At 46.8% G+C, this 22,179-nt stretch overlaps 1 protein-coding gene and 1 non-coding gene across 2 annotated transcripts; one reads left to right on the top strand and one right to left on the bottom strand.

Annotated features, from left to right (window-relative positions):
- Positions 1-14,792: 14,792 nt before the first annotated feature.
- LOC147271892 (uncharacterized) lies at positions 14,793-20,483 on the bottom strand. The gene is made up of 2 exons (XM_086202778.1): positions 20,459-20,483; positions 14,793-15,391 (listed from the first exon to the last, which is right to left on the bottom strand). Exons 1-2 carry the CDS (start codon positions 20,481-20,483, stop codon positions 14,793-14,795), a joined length of 624 nt encoding a protein of 207 aa, XP_086058904.1.
- Positions 16,623-16,694, top strand: trnae-uuc (transfer RNA glutamic acid (anticodon UUC)). Its single transcript has one exon. It is a non-coding gene; the product is annotated as a tRNA-Glu (tRNA).
- Positions 20,484-22,179: the final 1,696 nt, after the last annotated feature.

Consider the following 22,179-nt stretch of genomic DNA (forward strand, 5'->3'; position numbering starts at 1 on the left):
GCACTGGACTTTCTGTTGGAAATAGTTTTGTTTTGGAATCTGACAAGAGCCCCCGAAACCATAGAAAGACACAGCCACACCCCCTAGCAGCTTGGAGGTGAGCTGCAGAGCAACGCATTCCCTCAACACAGAACTGGGCACTGGGCTTCTCTCTCCTCCTCTCTGTCCTCCTATATGTGTCATACATAAATCACACACATTACTAACTCCTCTTCTCCCCTCATCCCAGATCCTGGTGCTGCTGAGGAGGCTGCAGACCTGAAGAGGCTCAAGCTGCCACCCGTAGCTCCACCTGCTCACGTCCCCGTCTGTCCATCAGTCTCTTCCTTTCTCTCTCTCTTTATCTCTGTCCCTCTCTTTCCTTCTGCATATCTGTCTTCCTCCATTCTCTGTCTTTGTCTCTGCCCTGCTCTCCTGCTCTCTTTCCCCCCAACCAGTCAAAGCAGAAGGCCGTCCCCACTGATCCTGGATCTGCTCGACGTTCCTGCCTGTTAAAAGGAAGGTTTTCATCACCACTGTTGCAGGATGTGCTGCTGGTGGAGAATTGTTGGGTGGAGGTTCATTGAAGGAGTTTGGTGCTGGACCTGCTCTACTAGTAAAGAGTCATGAGAGAACTTTGTTGTGATTTGGTTCAAACAAATAAAATTGACTTGACTTGAACGTGATGATAGTGTGGAAAAACTGTCAAAAAGAATGAAGACAGGTGAGAAAGAAAAGGGAGGATTAAAAAGAAGAGATTAAAGAAAAGCTATGGTCCTGCTGAGTGTTGTGATGCTCATGTTTAGCTGTCAAGCTAGCAGCTCTGGACTCACTGATCTGGACTGAAACTGCATTGAAATGAAACAACAGAGCTTCACTGGTGTCTGCAGGAGGTTTGCCTTTGGATTTTGTCCCCTAAAGCTGCTGTAACATTGGTTCATTCTGACGGGACTCATTTGGATATCATGTGACTTGCTGGAGACAGAGAGACTGCTGACACGTGTGTGTGTGTGTGTGTGTGTGTGTGTGTGTGTGTGTGTGTGTGTGTGTGTGTGTGTGTGTGTGTGTGTGTGCTGACTGAGTCCCACCAACATTGTGCTGCCTGCTCTTTGACTTTGTCTCAGGGGTTTTTCCAGCTGGTCTGGACCACTTGGTCTGATGAAGCTCCAGCTAGAATTCCTAGACTTGTTTCCTGAGCTACTAAAACCTCCCTTTATGTTGGGAACAATGCAGCAGGTCCCTGGGGGACTCACCTGCTCTGTCCAGCCTGACTCGGGGCTTCAGCACGGCATCGAGCAGCAACCTCTGCCGGCGGTTCTCCCGCTCGTACTCCGCCACGGTTTCCTCCAGCAGAGCCACGATCTGCTCCGCGGCCGCCGCCAGCCGCTCGGTGAGCAGCGCTCTCAGCACCGGGACTCCAGCCGCTGAGTCTCCTTCTCCCAGCTGCAGCAGGAAGTCTTCAGCGGCGGCGAGGATCCGCTCCTGGACCGACACCCGCAGCAGCTGCGCGGCGCACATGTTGAGGTTCTACCGGCGCCACTCAGCCTTCAGGAGACAAAGACCGAGGCCGGGGGTTCACGGACTTCTCCTTCTTTCCTTGTTGTTTGAAAACCTCCCGCGTCTTCGTCTCGTTCTGTGAAGCGCGTTTTGATGACGTATGTGGTGACGTCCGAAGCCTCTTCAGCCGGCAGTGACCACGTGACTGATTCAGGACCTGCTTCTCCGGCTTGGCGTGAGATTCTAAATGTAAAGCAGTGAAACGCCGTGGTTTCCTCCCTCCTCGTCCAAAAGCGTTCGCTATTTGATCAAAGGAAGGAGAAACAAGTGACTCGATGTTGTGGAGGCTGAACTCAGAGTTGAGAGAACTTTCATTCTGATCTGAGAGCAGCAACAAAGCCACTGAGAAAAACTGAACCACTGTCAGAGTCGGCACAGCATCAGCAGTCAGGCTGTGTTCACACTGGGAGAAACCATCGGACAGAAACCTCCCTCAGTCACACTGAAGGAACCTGAACTGACTGCTGCAGCTGGGACACACACACACACACACACACACACACACACACACACACACTCAGCAGGAAACATGAACAGAGAGATAAAAGCACAGGATGCCTCCTCCTCCTCCTTCCAGAGATCAACTGATCTCCAGATTGACTTCAATTCTTTGATCAGAATTCTTCTTCCTCCTTGATAGATTTATTGATACTTTGTCATAGACGGTCCATTCCTATTGGAGGATGTTAAAGAACAGGAGAACCAGGTTCCCATGTATGGAACTAGAATATTTATACACTGTATTGCAGTCGTTTCCAACATCCATCCATCCATTGTCTTCCACTTATTCCTGTTAAGGGTCATGGGGGTGGAGCCTATCGCAGAGTCTACAGGTGAGAGGCAGGGTTCACCCTGGACAGGTCACCAGTCCATCACAGGACCAACACATAGAGACAGACAACCATTCACTCTCACAGTCACACCTACAGTCAGTTTAGAGTATCAATCAGCCTCGTCCTCTCTTGATGTCTTTGGACTGTGGGAGGAAGCTGGAGTACCAGAGAGAACCCACACAGGAACAGGAGAACATGCAGACTCACACAGAAAGATCCTGTGCTCCAGCCGGGACTGGAACCCTGAACCTTCTTGCTGTGAGGTATTTTTATCTCACAAGTGGAAAAATGTAGAATCTTCATGTCATTACATGTCGTTCTCCATTGGGTCACTAGGGGGCAGCACCTACCTGCATCACCAATATGAGCCTTCAGTCTGTCAGGGGGTAGAATTCAGTCACCACCAATGACATCAGAGTCAGAGTTTAGACATCAAAGACAGACATTAAAGCCTCTCTGATAAAACAAAAATATACTGCAATATTTTTTTCCAAAGTGAGACCCTCTTTATTCTCTAGTTTAATCTGCTGCAATAATAATGAGCATCTTTGTCAGTCTACTGATGAATGTCAGATATCTTTGATGACCAAACCTGGACGTTTGTCTCAGTTTGACTGGAAGTCTCATTCATTCATTTCTCCTCCATGATTTCCTGCAATGATTTCCTGGTTCTGCTCCATTCAGGTTCAGAGAGCTGAGATTAAAATCACTCAGGAATAAAAGAGGAGACACCAACAAGTCAGCATGGAAGAGGAGCAGCTTTTCAAACTGGTCACCCTGGCTGCTGGTCTGGGCCTCCCTTTGCCTCGGTGCTCCTTGAACCAGTGAAGGTCCTGGTCCAGTCTTCTCCACTGAGTCCTCGTCAACAGGGAGCACCTCCCCACCAGAGAGGTGCAGGGCAAAGGAAAGGAAAACTCCAACCAGAATGAACGCTGCACTAAAAACTGCCCTCCATTTCTTGAGGGGAACGTTGGGTCTTCCTCAGGCAAACGGCAGTCAGCAGTGGCTCAACATCTGAACTGAGCCCAGACCTGGTCAGCTGATCATTCACCAGCTCAGCCCCTCCCACTCATGACGAAGACCTTGAAAACCCCAACATCACCTCCTCCACCTCAGTCTGGCGTGTGTGGATGGAGGGCTGTGACGTCAGCAGCGATGACATCACTGACACAAACACACTGATCTCTGACTGGTCTGGTCTGAGTGGGATTCAGTGACATCACACAACCTGCACCAGATGAAGGGGCGGGGCATCCAGGAGCTGTGACATCACTGGTGACTCTTGTTGGGCCGCCTTCTTGGCCAAAGTGGAGGAGAACAGGACCCAAATACAGACGGGGGAGAGGAGCGTTCAACAAAAGGAGGCTTGAATGATGAAAAGACAAAGAACAACAAAGGAACTCAAAGCACCAACAGAGGAGAAAAGACAAAGTAGCAAACAAAAGCCAAACTTCCACTGGAAACTTGGAGGAGCTGGAACAGGAGGGAGAGAACATGAGGCTGAGAACCCTGGAGAATGAGAGGTGGACAAATCCACCAGCGCAGCATCAGGAGAGCAAAGAAACCAGAAGGAGCTTTGAGGAGCTGCTGACATGCAGCCAGGGAGCGTCTGCCTGAGATGGGAGGAGCTGCTCATCCACCCAGATGGAGAAGCAGCCATCTTGCTCTTCTGACGCCGACCGGCAGAAGGAACAGAGGAGGTGAGGGGCCTCACGTTGTCATGGCAACATGGAAACATTCCACTCTGTCAGCGGTGCCTCCATCAGACGCACTTTGTCTTTGTGAAGATCAAAGTGAAAGGAAATAATAAAATAAAACAATGAAGGCTGCATGAACTGAGTGACACACTTGAGGATGACATCAGCGAAATGTGTGATGTCACACTGCAGAGTCGTGAGGTCACCACCAGAGAACAAATGAGTGATGAGATGCTGATTATTGACTCTCTACTTTAAATGATCTCACTCTCTTCCAGCTTGAAGAAGTTGGAGGATGAATGAAGTCAAGAACTGGAAAAATGGAGAACGTTCATGTCATTACATGTTGTTCTCCATTGAGTCACTAGGGGGCAGCACCTACCTGCAACTCCTGGGAGCCCTCAGTCTCACCTCATTTTCAGGCTCCAACTAAAATGAAGCTTCAACTCTTCTGAATCCTCTCCACCTGTCAGATCTGTTTGAAACTTCCAGGTTTGATCAACATCCCAGTCTGAACACATCTATAGGTCAGTAGTGACCACAGCGCCACCTACTGGCAGCAGGAAATGACAGATTTGACACTGAGATGTCCTCGTCACGGCGTGATGGAGAGTTCTGATGATTCATCAGCACAATCAAACTCTGAGAACTCCTCCCTGCATGGTTGATGAGGGTCAAAGTTCCCATGTGTCTCACTTCAGGTGGAGGACCAGAGATTTTAGGCTCATGTGAGTGGTTGATTCTAATGCAAGAATAACAGACCACAGACTAGTCAGTGAATAAAACTGCCCACTTCTTTATAGACAGAAAATGTCAGAAAAACAAAAACTATTGGTTCCAAACCCTTTACATCCACACACATTCAATAAAGGAGTCTCCCTCCAACCAACAGACAGAAACCAGACCTCAGGAGAATCAGGTTATTGACCTCTTTTGAGTCTTATTTGAAGTTAACCCGACTTATTTGAGTTGAGGTTTAATTTGGTGGCTGGATTTCTATGATTGTTTGTTTACTTCACGGTGTCTATTTGAGTTTCCTCAGTCTAGGTTCTCATTTGATCTTGGTTCAGCCTATTGATGAGTTTTAGTTCTACGTTCCCTCTTCCTGTTGGGTTGTTTCACCGGCTCTATCCAAGCTTGAACTCCCTTTCAACAACCCACTCATGTAACACCGATTTGGCACACAATCAGGAAACGTGAACAAAACAAAGTTATAAAAATAAAACTCAGTGCCAAAGTATTTCAATTTACAACTCAATCTCACAAATCAATAATCAGAGTCTCTCCCGTTCATCAGCAGTCTTTTCGTTCAGTCCGTTATCAGTCCAAAAGAAATTCAAGGTGTCTCTGTGAAACCTGTCAGTTCTGTCCTACCACAATCCCACCGTCAGGGTCAGTGTCACCTGGGTGGGTGAGGTTTGCAGCGCCATTTTCCACTCCGACTCTCTCTCTCCTGTGGGTGGCTCGCCATCTTTTCTCCACAGCGTCAGGTGTGTTCGCACACCAGTGATCCCGCCTACAAAACCTGGCCAAATCCTCGTTCACAACGCAATCAACAAAATCCAGAATCATGGACAGCAGTTGAGTCCAGTGTCTTCTCAAAAAATGAAGGGACCAAGGAGAAAACCTCAAAAGAGTCTGCTTTGTTTACTCTTTCCTCTCTCATTCTCGAGTCGTCCGTCTGCTTTAGTTTACTTTATTTATATTTGTACAGCACTTTTCATCCAGAGACTGCAACACAAAGTGCTTCACAGAACTGAGAGAAAACAGGCAACGTTTAATAAAATATAAAACAATACAATAAATACATGTTAAGAACCCGGCCTTCCCAACCCACATGACCTCATACATGCACACACCACCCCCCCCTCACACACACACACACACACAACCACACACTGACTGTCAGTAGGAACATGGCAGGGCACTGAAAATCCTAGTGAGGAAAGACCACCTATGGGGGGCCATCCTCACCAGGAGGTGCCACAGCCCACAACCACAGGGAGCACCGCCACCCAGACCCCCCCGACCCGGACAGACGGGTACACTCCACATATAATGCAGAGCCCCCCAGCTCTCCGGGCCTGGACGATCCCAAGGACGACGCCCCTGTGGGCGGACCAGACACACCTCCCAGTGTGGAGGGCCCCCACCAGGAAACACTGGAGCTAAAAACTAAAAGACTCAAAGAAGGTAGAATAGGAAAGAACAGAAATTACAATGATATTAAAATATCAGAATGACATAAAATATATATAAAATCTAAAAGTTTTAAGAGCTAATAAAAAAGTAGAATAAAATAATTAAAAGACAAAAGTAACAATAAGATATCGTGATAAAATTAAAGGCTAAGAGAGACTAAGTCAGTTAAAAGCTAAGCTAAAAAGGGGAGTCTTGAGCCTCCTTTTGAAAACATCAACAGTCTCTGCGGTCCTGATGTTCTCTGGCAGGCTGTTCCAGAACTTTGGGCCATAATGGCTGGATGCAGCCTCCCCGTGGGTTTTAGTTCTGACTCTTGGAACGACTAAAAGGCCGGTGCCAGAGGACCTCAGGGTCCGCGATGGTTGATATGATAAAAGCAGTTCAGATAAATAAGGTGGGCCAAGACCATTAAGACACTTAAAAACTACTAAAAGAACCTTAAAATCGATCCTGAAACACACGGGGAGCCGATGCAGCGACATTAAAACTGGTGTAATGAGCTCCCGCCCTCTGGTCCTCGTCAGCACACGTGCTGCAGAATTCTGGAGTCATTGTAGATTATAGATGGTTGTTTTGGGGAGACCAGAGAGCAGCAGGGCACTACAAGAATCTGAAGGACTGGAAATAAAAGCATGCATCAGCACCTCCGTGTTGGCCTGAGAGGAACGGGCGACTCTGGCTCTGTTCTTAAGATGATAAAAACCTCTCTTAGTTATGTTCTTGACATGTGGAATGAAATTCAGCTCAGAGTCAAAAATGACGCCCAGGTTCTTTACAGATTGTGAAGGTGATGTGATCCTTTGATGAGTTTAGGATCAGTCAGAGATCAAAGACTGAAGCAGGAGATCAATGAACAGAATTCAGACATCAAAGACAGAATTCAGACATCAAACACATCCCCGATGGAGGCTACACCCCCCCCAGACAGTTTCCATTTAAGTCGTAAGTTTTATTTGTACAGCGCCAAATCACAACAAATGTTATCTCATGACACTTCACAAGTAGAGCAGGTCCAGCGCCTCACTCATTCAATGAGTTTCTTCTCTGCTTCGAGGACCCTGACACCCCCCCCCCCCCCAGCACCAGACTCACACCACCACCTGACGACACGCCCCTCAGTGTGACCACAGCAGACGTGAGGAAGACCTTTCAGGGAATCAACCCTCGCAAAGCTGCAGGCCCTGACAACATCCCAGGGTGAGGACTGAGCACAACAGCTGTCCGAGGTGCTGGCGGACATCTTCAACACCTTACTGGCGCTGTCATCTGTCCCCACCTGCCTAAAGACTGCCACTATTGTCCCTGTCCCCAAGTGCTCCACAGTGACAGGCCTAAATGACTACCGACCCATTGCACTCACCCCAGTAGTCATGAAGTACTTTGAGAGGCTGGTCAAGGCCCACATAGAGCTCTCCATCGACGTCTCTGTGGACCCCCACCAGTACGCCTACAGGCAACACCGCTCCACTGATGACGCCATTTCACCAGTGGTCCACGCAGCCCTCACCCATCTGGAGAGCAGGAACTCCTATGTCCGCCTTTTCTTCCTGGACTTCTCCTCTGCTTCAACGCCATCATCCCACATGGGGGACCTGTTCAGTGGACCTGAGGACTGGTGACCTGTTCAGGGTGAACCCTGCTCTCACCAAATGTCACCCCCCCCCCATAACCTTGAACAAATCAGTGGTATCGAAAATGGATGGAGTGACTGATTCACTGCAGAGGCACAGTGATGTTATTAATGGAGGAGTCTTTTCATTAAAGACTGAAGCTCCATACAAGACAGAGTCTGTAGACAAGAACATCACAACCTGGGAAGCTTTCACTTCTTTGGACAGACAGCTTTGATTTCAGGTTCTACCTCTGTAAAATTGAAAGTAAAGTAAATGGAGCACCTGTGAAGGTAAAACTGATGATGTCATGACTTGTTCAGTCCTCCAACGTTAAAGTCCAACAAGCTTTTGATTGTCTCTGATTCTCTGTGGCAAAATCCTACAAGAGGAAACAGAAAATCTTGAGGTTGTCTCACTTTTTTTTTTAAAAGAAACTGCATAGGACAGTGACAGGAGGCTTGTTTCCTTGATGAAAGAGACTGGTGCTCTCATCTTCTTCAACATTGACTTGTTCTACCAGGACAAGAGAATCTGAGCTTGGATGTCATTTAGCAGTCAAAGGCTTGTTAAACTGGTCAACATCAGCTGGTGTTCACTCTGATGATGTAGCGATGGTCTGGATTCTTCCTTCTGGAGCACCAAGCTGCTGGGAAGAAGCCTGATGATGTCAGAGTTGTGTTCAGTGGCTCCTGCTGGGTCCATTTCTGACAACTGGGCTCCAAAGAGTTCAGCTGTTTAAAAGGCTCAGAGAAAGCAGCACATCATGGTGGTCAGGAGACGAGGTGGCCGAGTCGTTAAGGTGATGGACTGCTGATCCATTGTGCGCTTCACGCGTGGGTTCGAATCCCGTCGTAGGAGACTTTCTTCTCCTAGATTATGGAATTACTGTGAGGCTTTTAACTGACACAGATACCAGCTGACTCAACTTCCCTTTCACATCCTGACCAAAACAACTCTGACACCCAGAGCTTGCATGTGTCAATCACCTCTGGAGAAGGTCCCGCCCCCTTAGAGCAAAAATCCTCCCATCAGTGAAGAAAACTGAAGACACCTCTTGGATGAGAGCTGAAGCGTCTTCTAGAAACCTGAAACAGTCCACTTGACACATTTAAATAATTCTACAATCCTACAGTTTCACTGAGCTTTTGTCCAAAGCCATGTTCATGTATCACATGTATATAATATATATGTGACACTCTTTCATCTACTCATTAACAAAAATGCAGTCTAATTCCAGTAAATTTGTGCAGAAGAAAACGTTATTTGTGCTGCTTCTTTATTTATTTATTAAGTTTAGTTAGTATTTTTTAATGTGTTTTCTTTCAAGTCACATTTTGTCCATTTGACTCTTCATAATCAGAGTCTCCATCTCATCACATGACTAAAGTCTGGGTTCTGTATTGGTGGTAAAATATCCTTCCATGCCCCTCACTAGTTTGCACACAGAAAAGCATATTTTACTGGTTTCAGATCTCTTAGCTTGTTCTCTCTCTTAAACCTGCTGAGGCAGCTTTCATTGTGTGATTGATTTTAAAATATAAATATGGAACAGAACCATTGGAATCAGATGTCAGGACATTTGAAGGAATGTCAATCTCCTGTTGAAATGTTGCAGTGTGCAGCTGAGGCTCTCTGGCAGTGGCACCAGGAGCCCCAATGGCAGAACCTGGACCCTCCTGGAGGAGAACCACAGGTGAGGGCCTTCTTGGCTCCAGATTGATGGAAATCAAGTGTCTGAGGCTGTTAGCAGCCATTAAGTTGATCTGGTTGGCACTGGTATTTGTTCTTGCTGCAGCTCAGGAGTGATTCAGGAGAAGAGTTTCAGAACAGCCAAGGTTGGGGACTGGAATTCTAAAATTTCCCCTGGAACCAAACAACCTTGGAGGGTAAAACCTCCAATCATAGCCACTCAGATGCAGCAGCAGAAGAAGCTGTCATCTACCCTGATAGTCAGAGCATCAAGTCAAGGAAACATCACCATCTTGTAGTTCCAAACCTCCACCTGTCAGATTCAGCTACTTCTTATTGTGGGACTTTAAACTTGAACACAATGGAATTTGGACAAGGAGTTTTCCTTCCAGTCCAAACATCATCGTCCAGCCTCCAACCAGAGGTCCATCAGTTATCATGGAGCCACAGGTGGAGTCTGGATTCTTTTCTAGAATGAGACGGCAGTGACAGTCCTGCAGAGTGACATCACTGACATGAATGGATGACTTCAGTCACATGACTGGATGACTTCAGTCACGTGACTGGATGACTTCAGTCACGTGACTGGATGACAGTGTAGATGCCAATGTAGAGGTTTGGGAAATAGTCTCTGAGAATCCAGCTTGAAGCCACGCCCTCCTTGTTCTTCAAAAAGTCTCCCTGCAATCCTGTACTTGGGTTCAGTGTTGCTGTTCCATTTTTCAGCTGCAGGTGTCGCTGTGATACCAGGTTCAGTTCAAGATTCCCAACTCCAGCTCATGTTGGTGACCTCAGTGGCAGGTAAAATGGTGCTTCAGTGGATCATGTGATCAACTCATGTGTGTCCTCACTGCTCCACAGGTCTGTCAAATGTTCTGTAAAATAGTTGGACCCAGCAGAGCTGCTAGATTAGGAGTTGATGGAGTCGTTGCAGATACCAGGGTCCAAAGTCCAGCTTGAACCTGGTTTGTGCAGTTCTTTGTCAAGCTAGCAGCCATTCTTTTCACTGCCAAGCTAAAGTGACTTCTGTCAACAAAGGTCAACATACAAAAGGATATTTCTACTGGCAGTTCAAGATTTTGATCAAACTCCTTTTTCAGAGCTGGAACCTTCCTCTTGTGTCAGCTTCCTGTTCCCATCTCTATGGTAACGGTAAGTTTTGACACACGTCTTCAATCAGCTGTCAAATACACTAAAACAATTTTCTATCCTCCAAGTTGTTTCCATCTCTTGGTGACCTTGTTAGGCTTCCTTATCCATGGAAATATTGGTTTGAATATTTAGTTGTGGGCCTCTGGACCTTTTTTTAGTCACTAAATCTTCAATTTCAGTTAAAAAAAATGGTAAAAAGAACCTCAAGAAAATCCTAGAAATAAACCAAAGGTTGTTGTGTTTCCTGACCGTTACTGAGGGTGTTAGAACACATCTCTGACATGGATTGGTTTGATTTAGTATTCATTTTAATATCATTAACTATTGGAACATCCATGGTGTTATGGGTCAGTTTAGACCCTCATATTTACTTCAAGAAAAAGAGAAAAAAGTCTCTTTTTCATCAACAGAACTTTAATACAAACACAAAATGAAAAGCAGAACAAGCCAGAACCCAAAATATGGATTTGGAAGGTCAACAAACAACAACCAGTCAAGCAAACCAAACCAACAGAAACCAGTTACTGGTTCAAAACCAGTAAAAAACAAAAACAGAGGAAAAGTCTCTGTGTGTAAGAACATGCATGTGTGTGTGTGTGTGTGTGTGTGTGTGTGTGTCAAAAACTGACCCACTTCTTTTGCCAACATGAGCCCACAGTGGTGGTGTCTCTAAAGAGGTGGAGCTCTGTCCTTCACCTGCTAGGTTCCAGCAGGCAGCTCAGGTCTAGTTTTCTTCACTGAGCCACCATGATGAGTTTCCTCTGAGAAGTTCTTGTCCAAGGTCCCAGCTGGTAAAACCACTGTCACCAGTGATACTGGGACCCTGCAGTCCAGTGGTCTTATCAGGACCACACTGGACCTGCCGTCTTTGTTTGTTGTGTTGTTGTGCAGGTCGATGGGAGAACGAGGCTGATGAGAGTCCCTGAAGCTCCCATGACTGGGAGAGGAGCTGCTGGCAGTGTTGCTGACAGTGCACTTCTGACTTCAGGTTTGGCTCTGATTGTTGCTTTATCATCTTATTTTGATAACTGGGTCTAAACCAATCCTTATGATTTTATAATTCAGTGAAAAACATTTTCTGTTTTATTTTGTTGAACTAGAGGTTCCTGACAAAGTCAGAAAGCCTTGATGCAGTCAACAAGTTGATGTGCTTCTTTGATGCATTTAGAACCTCCAACAAGTCACACAGGAGGAAGGTTAAATCATGTGACCATCATCATAACAGCTGTTGACCTTGTTTAACTAGTTGGTGGTGCTAAATATCACCAGCTAGCTAAAGTTAACTAGCTAATGTTGCTAGCTAGCTAATATTATTTTCTAACTTCAGGCCTAAAATTTGGATTGACTGTTAAAATTGTTCACCTCACCTTTGTAACACCAGGTTTTTTCTTGATGATGTCATTGTAACTGCCTTTCTGATTCTAAAATATAAATGCATCCAAGAATAAAAATGTCAAACTGCCCCTCCATGGAAACATCATATTTAATATACTGCATTATTCTTTTCCAGTGTACTACACTATATTTTTGTTTTATCAGAGAGACTTTAATGTCTGTCTTTGATCTCTGAACTATGACTCTGATGTCATTGGTGGTGACTGAATTCTACCACCTGACAGACTGGGAAGGCTCATATTGGTGATGTCATCATAAATATATGAAGGTCTTGTTTCAATGAATTGAAGTGAAATAACTCGTTATTTTGTTTGTGGTTGTCATGGTGACTCAGGGTGTCGGGGCTCCATTGATGATGGCATTTTGTCGTGGTTGTGCACGTGTGACACTCAAGGTGAACACACTCACAGCTGATTGGACCAACTCAGATCAGCTGTTCTGAACCTGATACTCAGAGTTTCCATCTCAGTGTCAACTCAGGAGTGACTGAGGAGAAGAGTTTCAGAACAGCCACAGTTGGGGGACTTCCATCCAGCAGCCATTTTCTATCCCTGTAAGGAGTTAAGGGATCTGGAGCTGCTGGGTTCAGGTGGATCCAGAACACAAGATGGAGGTCAGTCAGGACCCCAGAAGGAGACCAGCATCTGGAAGGTGGAGATGCTTTAATCTGACACCGTTGTGTCAACAGTTCTGAAATCAGAACAAAAATAAACAGTAGTATTTCCACCTGCTGCTCCTGCATGTATTCAAGTGAACAGGAACACAGATTCATGCTCAACTTCTCCTGTGTGTTCATCCACAGTCACTAAACAACAACAACCAAACAAAGGGGGGTAGGAGGTAGAAAGGCTCTGTACAAACTGAGTCCTTTTACCATTTCTTTCCTGCTTCTAGTGGCGCTGTCGTCACTTCCTGTGACCGCAGGATGGAAGGGGTCCCCCTTCAGAATACGTTTTTTATCATTGTTACTTCCTCTTCAACATGCCTTTAGCAGACCAACTCACTGACTGGCTCAGTGAGGTAGTGTGGCCGAGCGGTCTAAGGTGCTGGATTAAGGCTCCAGTCTCTGAGGAGGTGTGGGTTCAAATCCCACCACTGCCATCATGTCTCTGGAGAGGTGTGGCAGGTCTCTCCCAACCTCTCTGTGCTGGAGGTGTTGGCTGCTTTTATCACTCTGGGAAGAAAATGTCCTGAACTTGAGGTGTTCTCCTCATCTTGAGCACTCCAAAACAACAATGTGCAGTAACGCTGAGCTGCCTTCAAGTCAACAACATGGGCACAGTGTACCCAGAGCCACAGGCTCCTCCCAGTATATGCAGCACTGCCGGTGACTCTCCAAACTGAAGCTGATCCAGGACCAGCTCAGGAGGAGCCATGGAGAAGACAGGCTCTCTGATTTAATGCTGCTGTCTATTGAGAGGAACATCCCAGTTCACTCCAATAAGGCTGCTGATGTCTTCAAACCCAGGACCAGAAGAAGAACCCTCCTCTGAGTCCACAGACCTGAGCACCGCTGCTCTGACTACCAGGTTACCTCCTGGTTATCAGTGTGAAGTCATGGTGAGGTGGTCAGTTGTTCCTGGTGTTTTATGACAGAGGCCTGGTAGTTAAACACTGAATTAAATCATTTTAATTCTTTACTTGAAGTTTCTTGCTGTTTAGCTGGAAATGTATGACAACTTCCTCCATGCTGGTGCCCCATCACACACAACAGGTGCACTTGTCCTCTTTTCTCCTCTGACCCTCAAACATTCCACCAGTGAACGTCCAATTATCTTCTGAAATAAGAGATGAATCTTTCCCTGCTGAGACTCCTGATCTCTGACTGTCACTAGCATGTGCTAGCAGAATACAGCACTCCTTCTTCATGACCTGTCTTTGTCTCTGACCAGCTCTAATAAATAACTAATTAATATTAAATATTAATTATACGGGGCACCACCCTGAAGAGTTCAGGGAAACTAAAAAAACGACCAAACTTGTAACAGTTACCAGTCTCTAACAGAGTTTATCTACTAACAGTCAATATTCTGTAACATTAACGACCAAGGGACAGCTCTGATGTTGGAGGATGAGATCAGAGCACTGCTATTGCTGAGACACGTGACCACAAGTTGGTACACAAAAGACACTACTACTCCTCTCTTATAATAAAAATATATTTATTAACACAGTGCATCCATCAATCAGCAACTATCTAACTAACAATCTTAACACAGTCGTCTCATTCACCCATTCACACACACAATGATGGTGGAGGCTGCCATGCAAGGCGCCAACCTACTCATCAGGAGCAATTATGGGTTCAGTATCTTGCTCAAGGACACTTGGACATGGTCACCGGGGTCGGGGATCGAACCTTTGGTTGCTCGACCTCTACCCCTGAGCCATGCCGCTTGTTTGCAGTAGCCTTGCTTTTTCCCCATTAACTAATACTAATGAAATGTTCTTTTTAGAACACTTGTGATAATGTGTTCACACAATGTGAGGGATCTTCATGTTTTTGCATGTAACCAAGTCAGTATTTACTTGTCTGTTGCAATGTGGGTGATGCCATCTGTTACATCATAATGTAGAACTGCACCAGCTTTAAACCACTTGCTTTACAGCAGAACACTCACATTTATTGGGCAACTGTATCTGACAATCTAGTCACATACTGGGGAGGGGAACAATTACTCCCCATTGTGCATTCTCATGTGGGATTTCAGACTTTCCTTAACTGAGAATTTTTTGCCACAAACCATGCAGGAGAATGGTTTCTCTCCAGCATGCATTCTCACGTGTCTTTTTCGATTCCATTTTGAGAAACTCTTGCCACATATTGAGCAGAGGAACGGTTTCTCCCCAGTGTGTACGCTCATGTGTGATTCCAGATTCCCGTTAACTCGGAATCCTTTGCCACAAAACGGGCAGGAGAATGGTTTCTCCCCAGTATGCGTTCTCATGTGTGTTTTCAGATGTTGCTTTCCTTTGAATCTTGTTCCGCAAAATGAGCAGGGGAATGGTTTCTCCCCAGAATGCGTTCTCATGTGCATTTTCATATGTTCATTTTCTGAGAATTCTTTGCCACAAAATGGGCAGGGGAATGGTTTCTCCCCAGTGTGTATTCTCATATGTCTTTTCAGATTTCCCTTTGAGAATCTTTTGCCACAAACTGAGCAGGGGAATGGTTTCTCCCCAGTGTGTGTTCTCATGTGAGTATCCAAACTACTTCTGTAACTAAAACCTTTACTGCATGTTGAGCACCTAAAGGGACGCTCATCCTCACTGACTTCAGTCTCAGATTCAGAAGGACCAAAGTTCACATTCCCGATGATCTTTGATTCTCTTTCAGTCTGTAGTTTTTGCTCTTTTGAGCTGCAATGAGTCACTTCCTGTCCTGGTCTCAGTTTCTGAAGCAAATTCCTCCTTGAGCCAAAGGGTTCCTTGTGCTCAGAGGAGGCCGTGTTATCAGGTCTGACCCAATCATCCTCACTGACTTCAGTCTCAGCTTCAGAAGAGTCTGACATCTGGTCTTCAGTCTGGGGTTGTACAAGTGGATCTGGATCTACCTTGCTGGCTGGTTCTGGTTCTGGTCCTCCACTCTCTTCTTCATCAGCTTCTGTTTTCAGAGGATGAACTGGGCTGCTGCTCAGAGACTCTTCTTTCAAGTTCTCCTCAGTTAGACTCTGATGAAGCTGTGGGAACTGAGGTTTCTCTTCGTCCCCTTCACTCTTCACAGGGACCAGAGTGAAGGGGAACGTGGTGATATCAGCCTCCTCCTGCCCTTGAAGCTGCCCTCCCTCCTCACTGGTCCAGAGCTCCTCCCACTCCTCTTTAATGTGGGGGGGCTCTGGGTCCTGCAGCTCAGGGGGAACCTCTTCTTTGATCACCAGCAGCTGCTCCACATCTGCAGGACACAAACAGCAACATCAGAAATCTCTTCATTTGACTCTGAAACAGCGGAGCAACATTTATCCTATTCAGCTGGCGATTTATCAAAGATATCAGATCTTTCTGAAGACAGGCTGTGTGTGTGTGCGTGTGTGCGTGTGTGTGTGTGTGTGTGTGTGTGTGTGTGTGTGTGTGTGTGTGTGTGACTGAATAATAACCAGACTAACTTTTATCATTGACCAAGTCGAGTTGACTCACTAAATTCATAACTGAATGATTATTTAATTAATAAACAGAACATGTGTCTAAAGTCATGATCAAATTCATGTAAAATCTGAGCAACGAGGGTTTGAAAATGTTCCAATGAGACAAACCAATGTTGACAGTTAAAGGATCTTAGTTGTGGTGGCAGCAGGCCTATTCCAAGAGCTTTGCTCACATTCCTGATCAGGCTTCATAATGGTTCTGGACCACTGTGTGATAGAAGCTGATCCTGCGGGTGGACTGTCTTTAGGGGGCTGAGGTGTCTGGTGGTCTTGGTGGACCCTCTGCATCTCAAACTGAGACCACAGAGTCCTGTGTTCTTGAGTCATTGTCTATAGTCTCTGTTGTTGGAGAGCTCAGTGTGGTCCCTGATGGTCTAGTGGCTAGGATTTGGCGCTTTCACCGCTGCGGCCCGGGTTCGATTCCCGGTCAGGGAATGAGTTATTAAGAGGTTGAGGGAGAGGTGATCAGGTGGTCCACATGATGGTGGAGGTGATGAACTGTGAATCCATCATGGCTCCACTCTCACCCCCATTGTAGTGTCCTTGGTTCACTCTGCCATGGCCCCATGTTGAAGGGTGACTGTCTCATTCAGGTTCAACCCTTTGTTAGACTCTATTAAGCCACTGACTCCTGCAAGGACAAACTCTGTAATCCTCCTTAGTAGCTTTGGTTCCTTGCAGCACAGAAAGTCCATTCACTGATGTAGGAACTGGAAAACTTAGAGCTCCATTCCTTCCTCCATTGAGCAGAACAAACACAGAACAGAGAGCAGTTCCTCCTACAGTTCTCAGAAAGTCTGAGGGCACCAAAGAAAGGAGGGAAATGCAATCAATGTTGAATTCATTTACATTTCTTATATTTGATCAAAGCTAGAACTTAATAAGCTGCCATCAACCTTGATGACCAACTCCTTCACTGTGTAGTTTAAAGTCCCTGGTTTGATTTGTGTCAGGACTTCAGAAGCTCCAATCCTCTCTAAGGTCCAGTGAGAGTGGAAGAGATTATAAATGAGAGAAGCAGGGCCCTCACTCAGAACTGAACCAGCTCAGTTGGGAGAGCCTTAGACTGAAGATCTAAAGGTCCCTGGTCCGATCCCAGGTTTCAGCAGAGGAGCAGCATTGACTTTACTTTCCAGTGGAGGAACTGCAGACATGAAGGAAACTAACATCTTGTCCTGTGCATTCTTGTGACATTCAGGACATTTTTGGAGCCTCTTGTTGGATTTTGCCACAGAGAATCAGAGCCAATCAAAAGCCTGGTGGACTTCAACATGGAGGACTGAACAAGTCAAGAAAGCATCAGTTTGACCTTCACAGGTGTTTCTGTTCCTGTCTCAATGCTGTAGAAAGAGCCTGAGGAGCTCAGACGGTAGAGCATCAGACTTTTAATGTGAGGGTCCAGGGTTCAAGTCCCTGTTCAGGTGCTGTGGAGGTTCCAGTGTTTGACAACATGGTACTGGATGAAGTTTAGTGTTGAACAAACTGTCATCATCAAAAGTAGAAGTGTTCTTGTCTTGCCACTGTGAGACAGTCGCTAGAAAACTGACCAACAATAATTTCATGTGGCATGCAATTAACAAAAGACTACAAATGACACTGGTCAAGTCAGTTTTATTTGTATTGCCCCAAACAACAAAGTTCTCTCATGACTCTTTACTAGTAGAGCAGGTCCAGCACCAAACTCCTTCAATGAACCTCCACCCAACAATTCTCCACCAGCAGCACATCCTGCAACAGTGGTGATGAAAACCTTCCTTTTAACAGGCAGGAACGTGGAGCAGATCCAGGATCAGTAGAAAGGGATGTTTGCTTTGACCGGATGGGGGGAAAGAGAGCAGGAGAGCGGGGCAGAGACAAAGACAGAGAATGGAGGAAGACAGATATACAGAAGGAAAGAGAGGGACAGAGATAAAGAGAGAGAGAAGTGAAGAGACTGGTGGACAGACAGGAGAAGTGGTGAAGGGTGGATGAGGCGTCATGAAGCCTGTGGACGCCATGACACTGTGTTACTGTCACTGAATACTGACACCTGCTGGACTGTAAACTTCCCTGCAGGCTTGACCGACTGAACTGACACTGATTTGATGACCCGTGAACACAATAAGATCATTGAAGTCTTTGTGTTCATACTGGATCGTTCCATGTCTTTGAACAATGGGACCATGATGTGAAAGTCTCAGTGAAAGTGATGGGAATGAGGACGCTTTGTTTTTACAAATTTTTAATAAAAAAGAAGTTTTTCCAACGTTTTCAAATCAAGTCTGTTGGGTTTCTTGAAGCGATTTCTCCTGCCGTGGAGAACACACGCTCACATGGCCCTGATGATGACGGCCTGCACAGGAAGTCTGTGGCCAGCAGGAAGAGGCTGGGACAGGCAGTCTGCTGGCTCTTCAGTGCACCAGAGGATCTTGAGTCCGTCCAGTATCTGCTAGTATCGCTGTACTCGCTGTACTTGATGTACTCGCTGTACTTGATGTACTCGCTGTACTTGATGTACTCGCTGGAGTTCCACTTCTTCCAAGTCTCCCCACTTCATCATCCAAGTGCTGCCACAGGTCATTTAAAGAAAAAACAAACAAACAAACAAACCGTCCTTTTAGTACAATTTCCAAAAACCAACACGATGATGAACAACATGGCTGATGGGGCTGAGAGAGCTGTGATGGAAACGAAGCTGCAACAGACGCGCGGACCAGAGGGAGGAAACCACGGCGTTTCACTGCTTTACATTTAGAATCTCACGCCAAGCCGGAGAAGCAGGTCCTGAATCAGTCACATGGTCACTGCTGGCTGGCGAGGCTTCGGACGTCACCACATACGTCATCAATACGCGCTTCACAGAACGAGACGAAGACGCGGGAAGCTTTGAACACAACAAGGAAAGAAGGAGAAGTCCGTGAACCCCCGGCCTCGGTCTTTGTCTCCTGAAGGCTGAGTGGCGCCGGTAGAACCTCAACATGTGCGCCGCGCAGCTGCTGCGGGTGTCGGTCCAGGAGCGGATCCTCGCCGCCGCTGAAGACTTCCTGCTGCAGCTGGGAGAAGGAGACTCAGCGGCTGGAGTCCCGGTGCTGAGAGCGCTGCTCACCGAGCGGCTGGCGGCGGCCGCGGAGCAGATCGTGGCTCTGCTGGAGGAAACCGTGGCGGAGTACGAGCGGGAGAACCGCCGGCAGAGGTTGCTGCTCGATGCCGTGCTGAAGCCCCGAGTCAGGCTGGACAGAGCAGGTGAGTCCCCGCAGGGACCTGCTGGGCCCCGAATTCAGCCAGGAAGTGGAGCTGCAGAGGCCCTCAGAGAGCATTTTAGGGGATTTTAGGTGTAAAAAGCCATTTCCGGGTTGTGTGTGAACGTCTGAAAGGTAAAATGTAAAAATTCAAAGGTCAAAATCGAAGGGTAAACTAGTTTTTCTGTGGATTGTTGTCCAGCCTTCTTTTGTAGTTTTTAACCTGTCCTGTTCAGCAGCAGCATCCATGTTCCTGGTGCCTGGTTGGACTGAAGCAGTTCTACTCTGCTAAGGAGGAACCTGATAAACTCCTCCTATCACCTTCTGTGTTGAACTTTATTAGGAATGGTGTTGGTTCATTGATGAAGCTACCGGACTGAGACTCAGGAGAGGACAGGAAGAGAGAGCAGGGACAGGACAGGGAGGACAAGGGGGGGGGGGGGCAACAATTGGAGAAAAACAAACAAACAAAAACCAGTAACAACAATAACAACAGAGATTTATCGAGAGTTCGATCGGAAATTCTACTGGTCACCAAGAGACAAACTATAAAAATAGACCAGAGAGAGAGAGAGAGAGAGAGAGAGTAGAGCCAGCAGGTATTTCTTCTCAGAGTATTACAGTTCTACAACACAGAACAACAGAAGTTATCAGTCGAGAAAAACTCTCACTGACCTGTCTTTGTAGCCAGAGAGGCGTGTATTTTGAGACCAGATGTGTGTGTGTGTCTATTTGGATATGTGTGTGTGGGTGTGTGTTCAAGTCATTCTGACACACACGTACATAGATGCGTCCGTGTGTGTGTGTGTATGTGTGTGTGTGTGTGTGCTACAGTTTGTCTTGAATGCAGTGGGTAGCTGACTGTAGCTGATGTGGGGGACCAGAACATCACACCCCCAGTCCAGGATAGCAGGCAGGTCAGGACCAAACCACCAGGGCACCCAGAAACCCCCTGAACACAGGGAGCCCCAGGAACCCCACCCCCCAGGCCACAGGCCCAGCCCATGCCCGCGCTGGTGCAGTTAGCAAAAGGGGCAGCAATGGACTCACTCCCTGCCCCAGCTGCCCCCCCATCCCAACATGGGTGCAGGGTGTGTGTTGTGCGTGGGAGTGTAGATGTGATGGTGTGGATGACTAGAACGTAGTTAAAATTCAGGGAGGCACCCTGGGCGTGGGAGCGCCGCCGGTTGCTTGTTTGTGCCATTTATTCTTTTTTATATATTAATATTAATATTAATATTGGTCCAGACGTTATGTGTGCCAGAGAGCTAAGTATTTCCTGTGTAGGTGTTTTTTGTGTTGTGTTATTTTTTGATGGCGCCATGAGGATCATGAAGTGAAAGAAACAAAGACCTGACGCATCAGTGGATCTCAGGAATCGTCATTCCAGGGCTGGAACCTGAGGTGTGAGTCACTGTCAGTGGTCAATGTTAAGAACACTCCCATTGACAGGCATCAGAAGCATGTTACCATTGGACTGAACCAAGACAAGACCAAGCTGAGGGGACATTCACACTGTGTTGCTAACTCCTGCTAACTGAGTCGTGTGTGACAGGCTGGCCCAGCATGCTGTGCATGTTGGTGTCCTTGTGTCGTTCTTCTGTAGGCTGCTACGGTGCTACCTTGTTAAAAGATGATCCTGTACACTGGAAATTATATCAGCCCATTAAAAACAACCTTTTTTTCTCCACTGCCCGGTTGGCCTGGGCTGGACCGGCCATTAGGGAATCATTCCACTTCTCCCAGTGGCCAGCACCTCCCTGGCTGTGAGTGTAGGTGGGCTGACATGTTTAGCATCGGTACAGGTTCCCTCTGGTTCTAGGGACTGAACTCTCATTCTCCTACAGGGTCTCATTCTAGAAATGAACATTCTGACTAGCAGATGTGATCATGAATGGACAAAACCATTCAGCAGAGGGGACCAGTGACCTTTGACCTGGGTGACACAACGTTGATCCAAGCATCTGAAGCCAGCGTTTCTGTTCCCAGTTTGCTGACTGGTCGTCAGTAGCAGGATGTCTCTTTTCATTGAGTTGATTTCTGTTTCTGTCTGTTGCTCCACTGTTTCAGAGTCAAATGAAGAGATTTCTGATGTTGCTGTTTGTGTCCTGCAGATGTGGAGCAGCTGCTGGTGATTAAAGAAGAGGTTCCCCCTGAGCTGCAGGACCCAGAGCCCCCCCACATTTAAGAGGAGTGGGAGGAGCTCTGGACCAGTGAGGAGGGAGGGCAGCTTCCAGGGCAGGAGGAGGCTGATATCACCACGTTCCCCTTCACTCTGTTCCCTGTGAAGAGTGAAGGGGACGAAGAGAAACCTCAGTTCCCACAGCTTCATCAGTGTCTAACTGAGGAGAACTTGAAAGAAGAGTCTCTGAGCAGCAGCCCAGTTCATCCTCTGAAAACAGAAGCTGTTGGAGAAGAGAGTGGAGGACCAGAACCAGAACCAGCCAGCAAGGTAGATCCAGATCCACTTGTACAACCCCAGACTGAAGACCAGATGTCAGACTCTTCTGAAGCTGAGATTGAAGTCAGTGAGGATGATTGGGTCAGACCTGATAACACGGTCACCTCTGAGCACAAGGAACCCTTTGGCTCAAGGAGGAATTTGCTTCAGAAACTGAGCCCAGGACAGGAAGTGAGTCATTGCAGCTCAAAAGAGCAAAAAGTAAAGACTGAAAGAGGATCAGAGATCATCAGGAACGTGA

Source organism: Aulostomus chinensis, chromosome 1 (genome assembly GCF_037954235.1).
Source record: "Aulostomus chinensis isolate RoL2024-O1b breed Wild chromosome 1, RoL_Achi_v1.0, whole genome shotgun sequence".
Taxonomy (NCBI): Eukaryota; Metazoa; Chordata; class Actinopteri; order Syngnathiformes; family Aulostomidae; genus Aulostomus; species Aulostomus chinensis.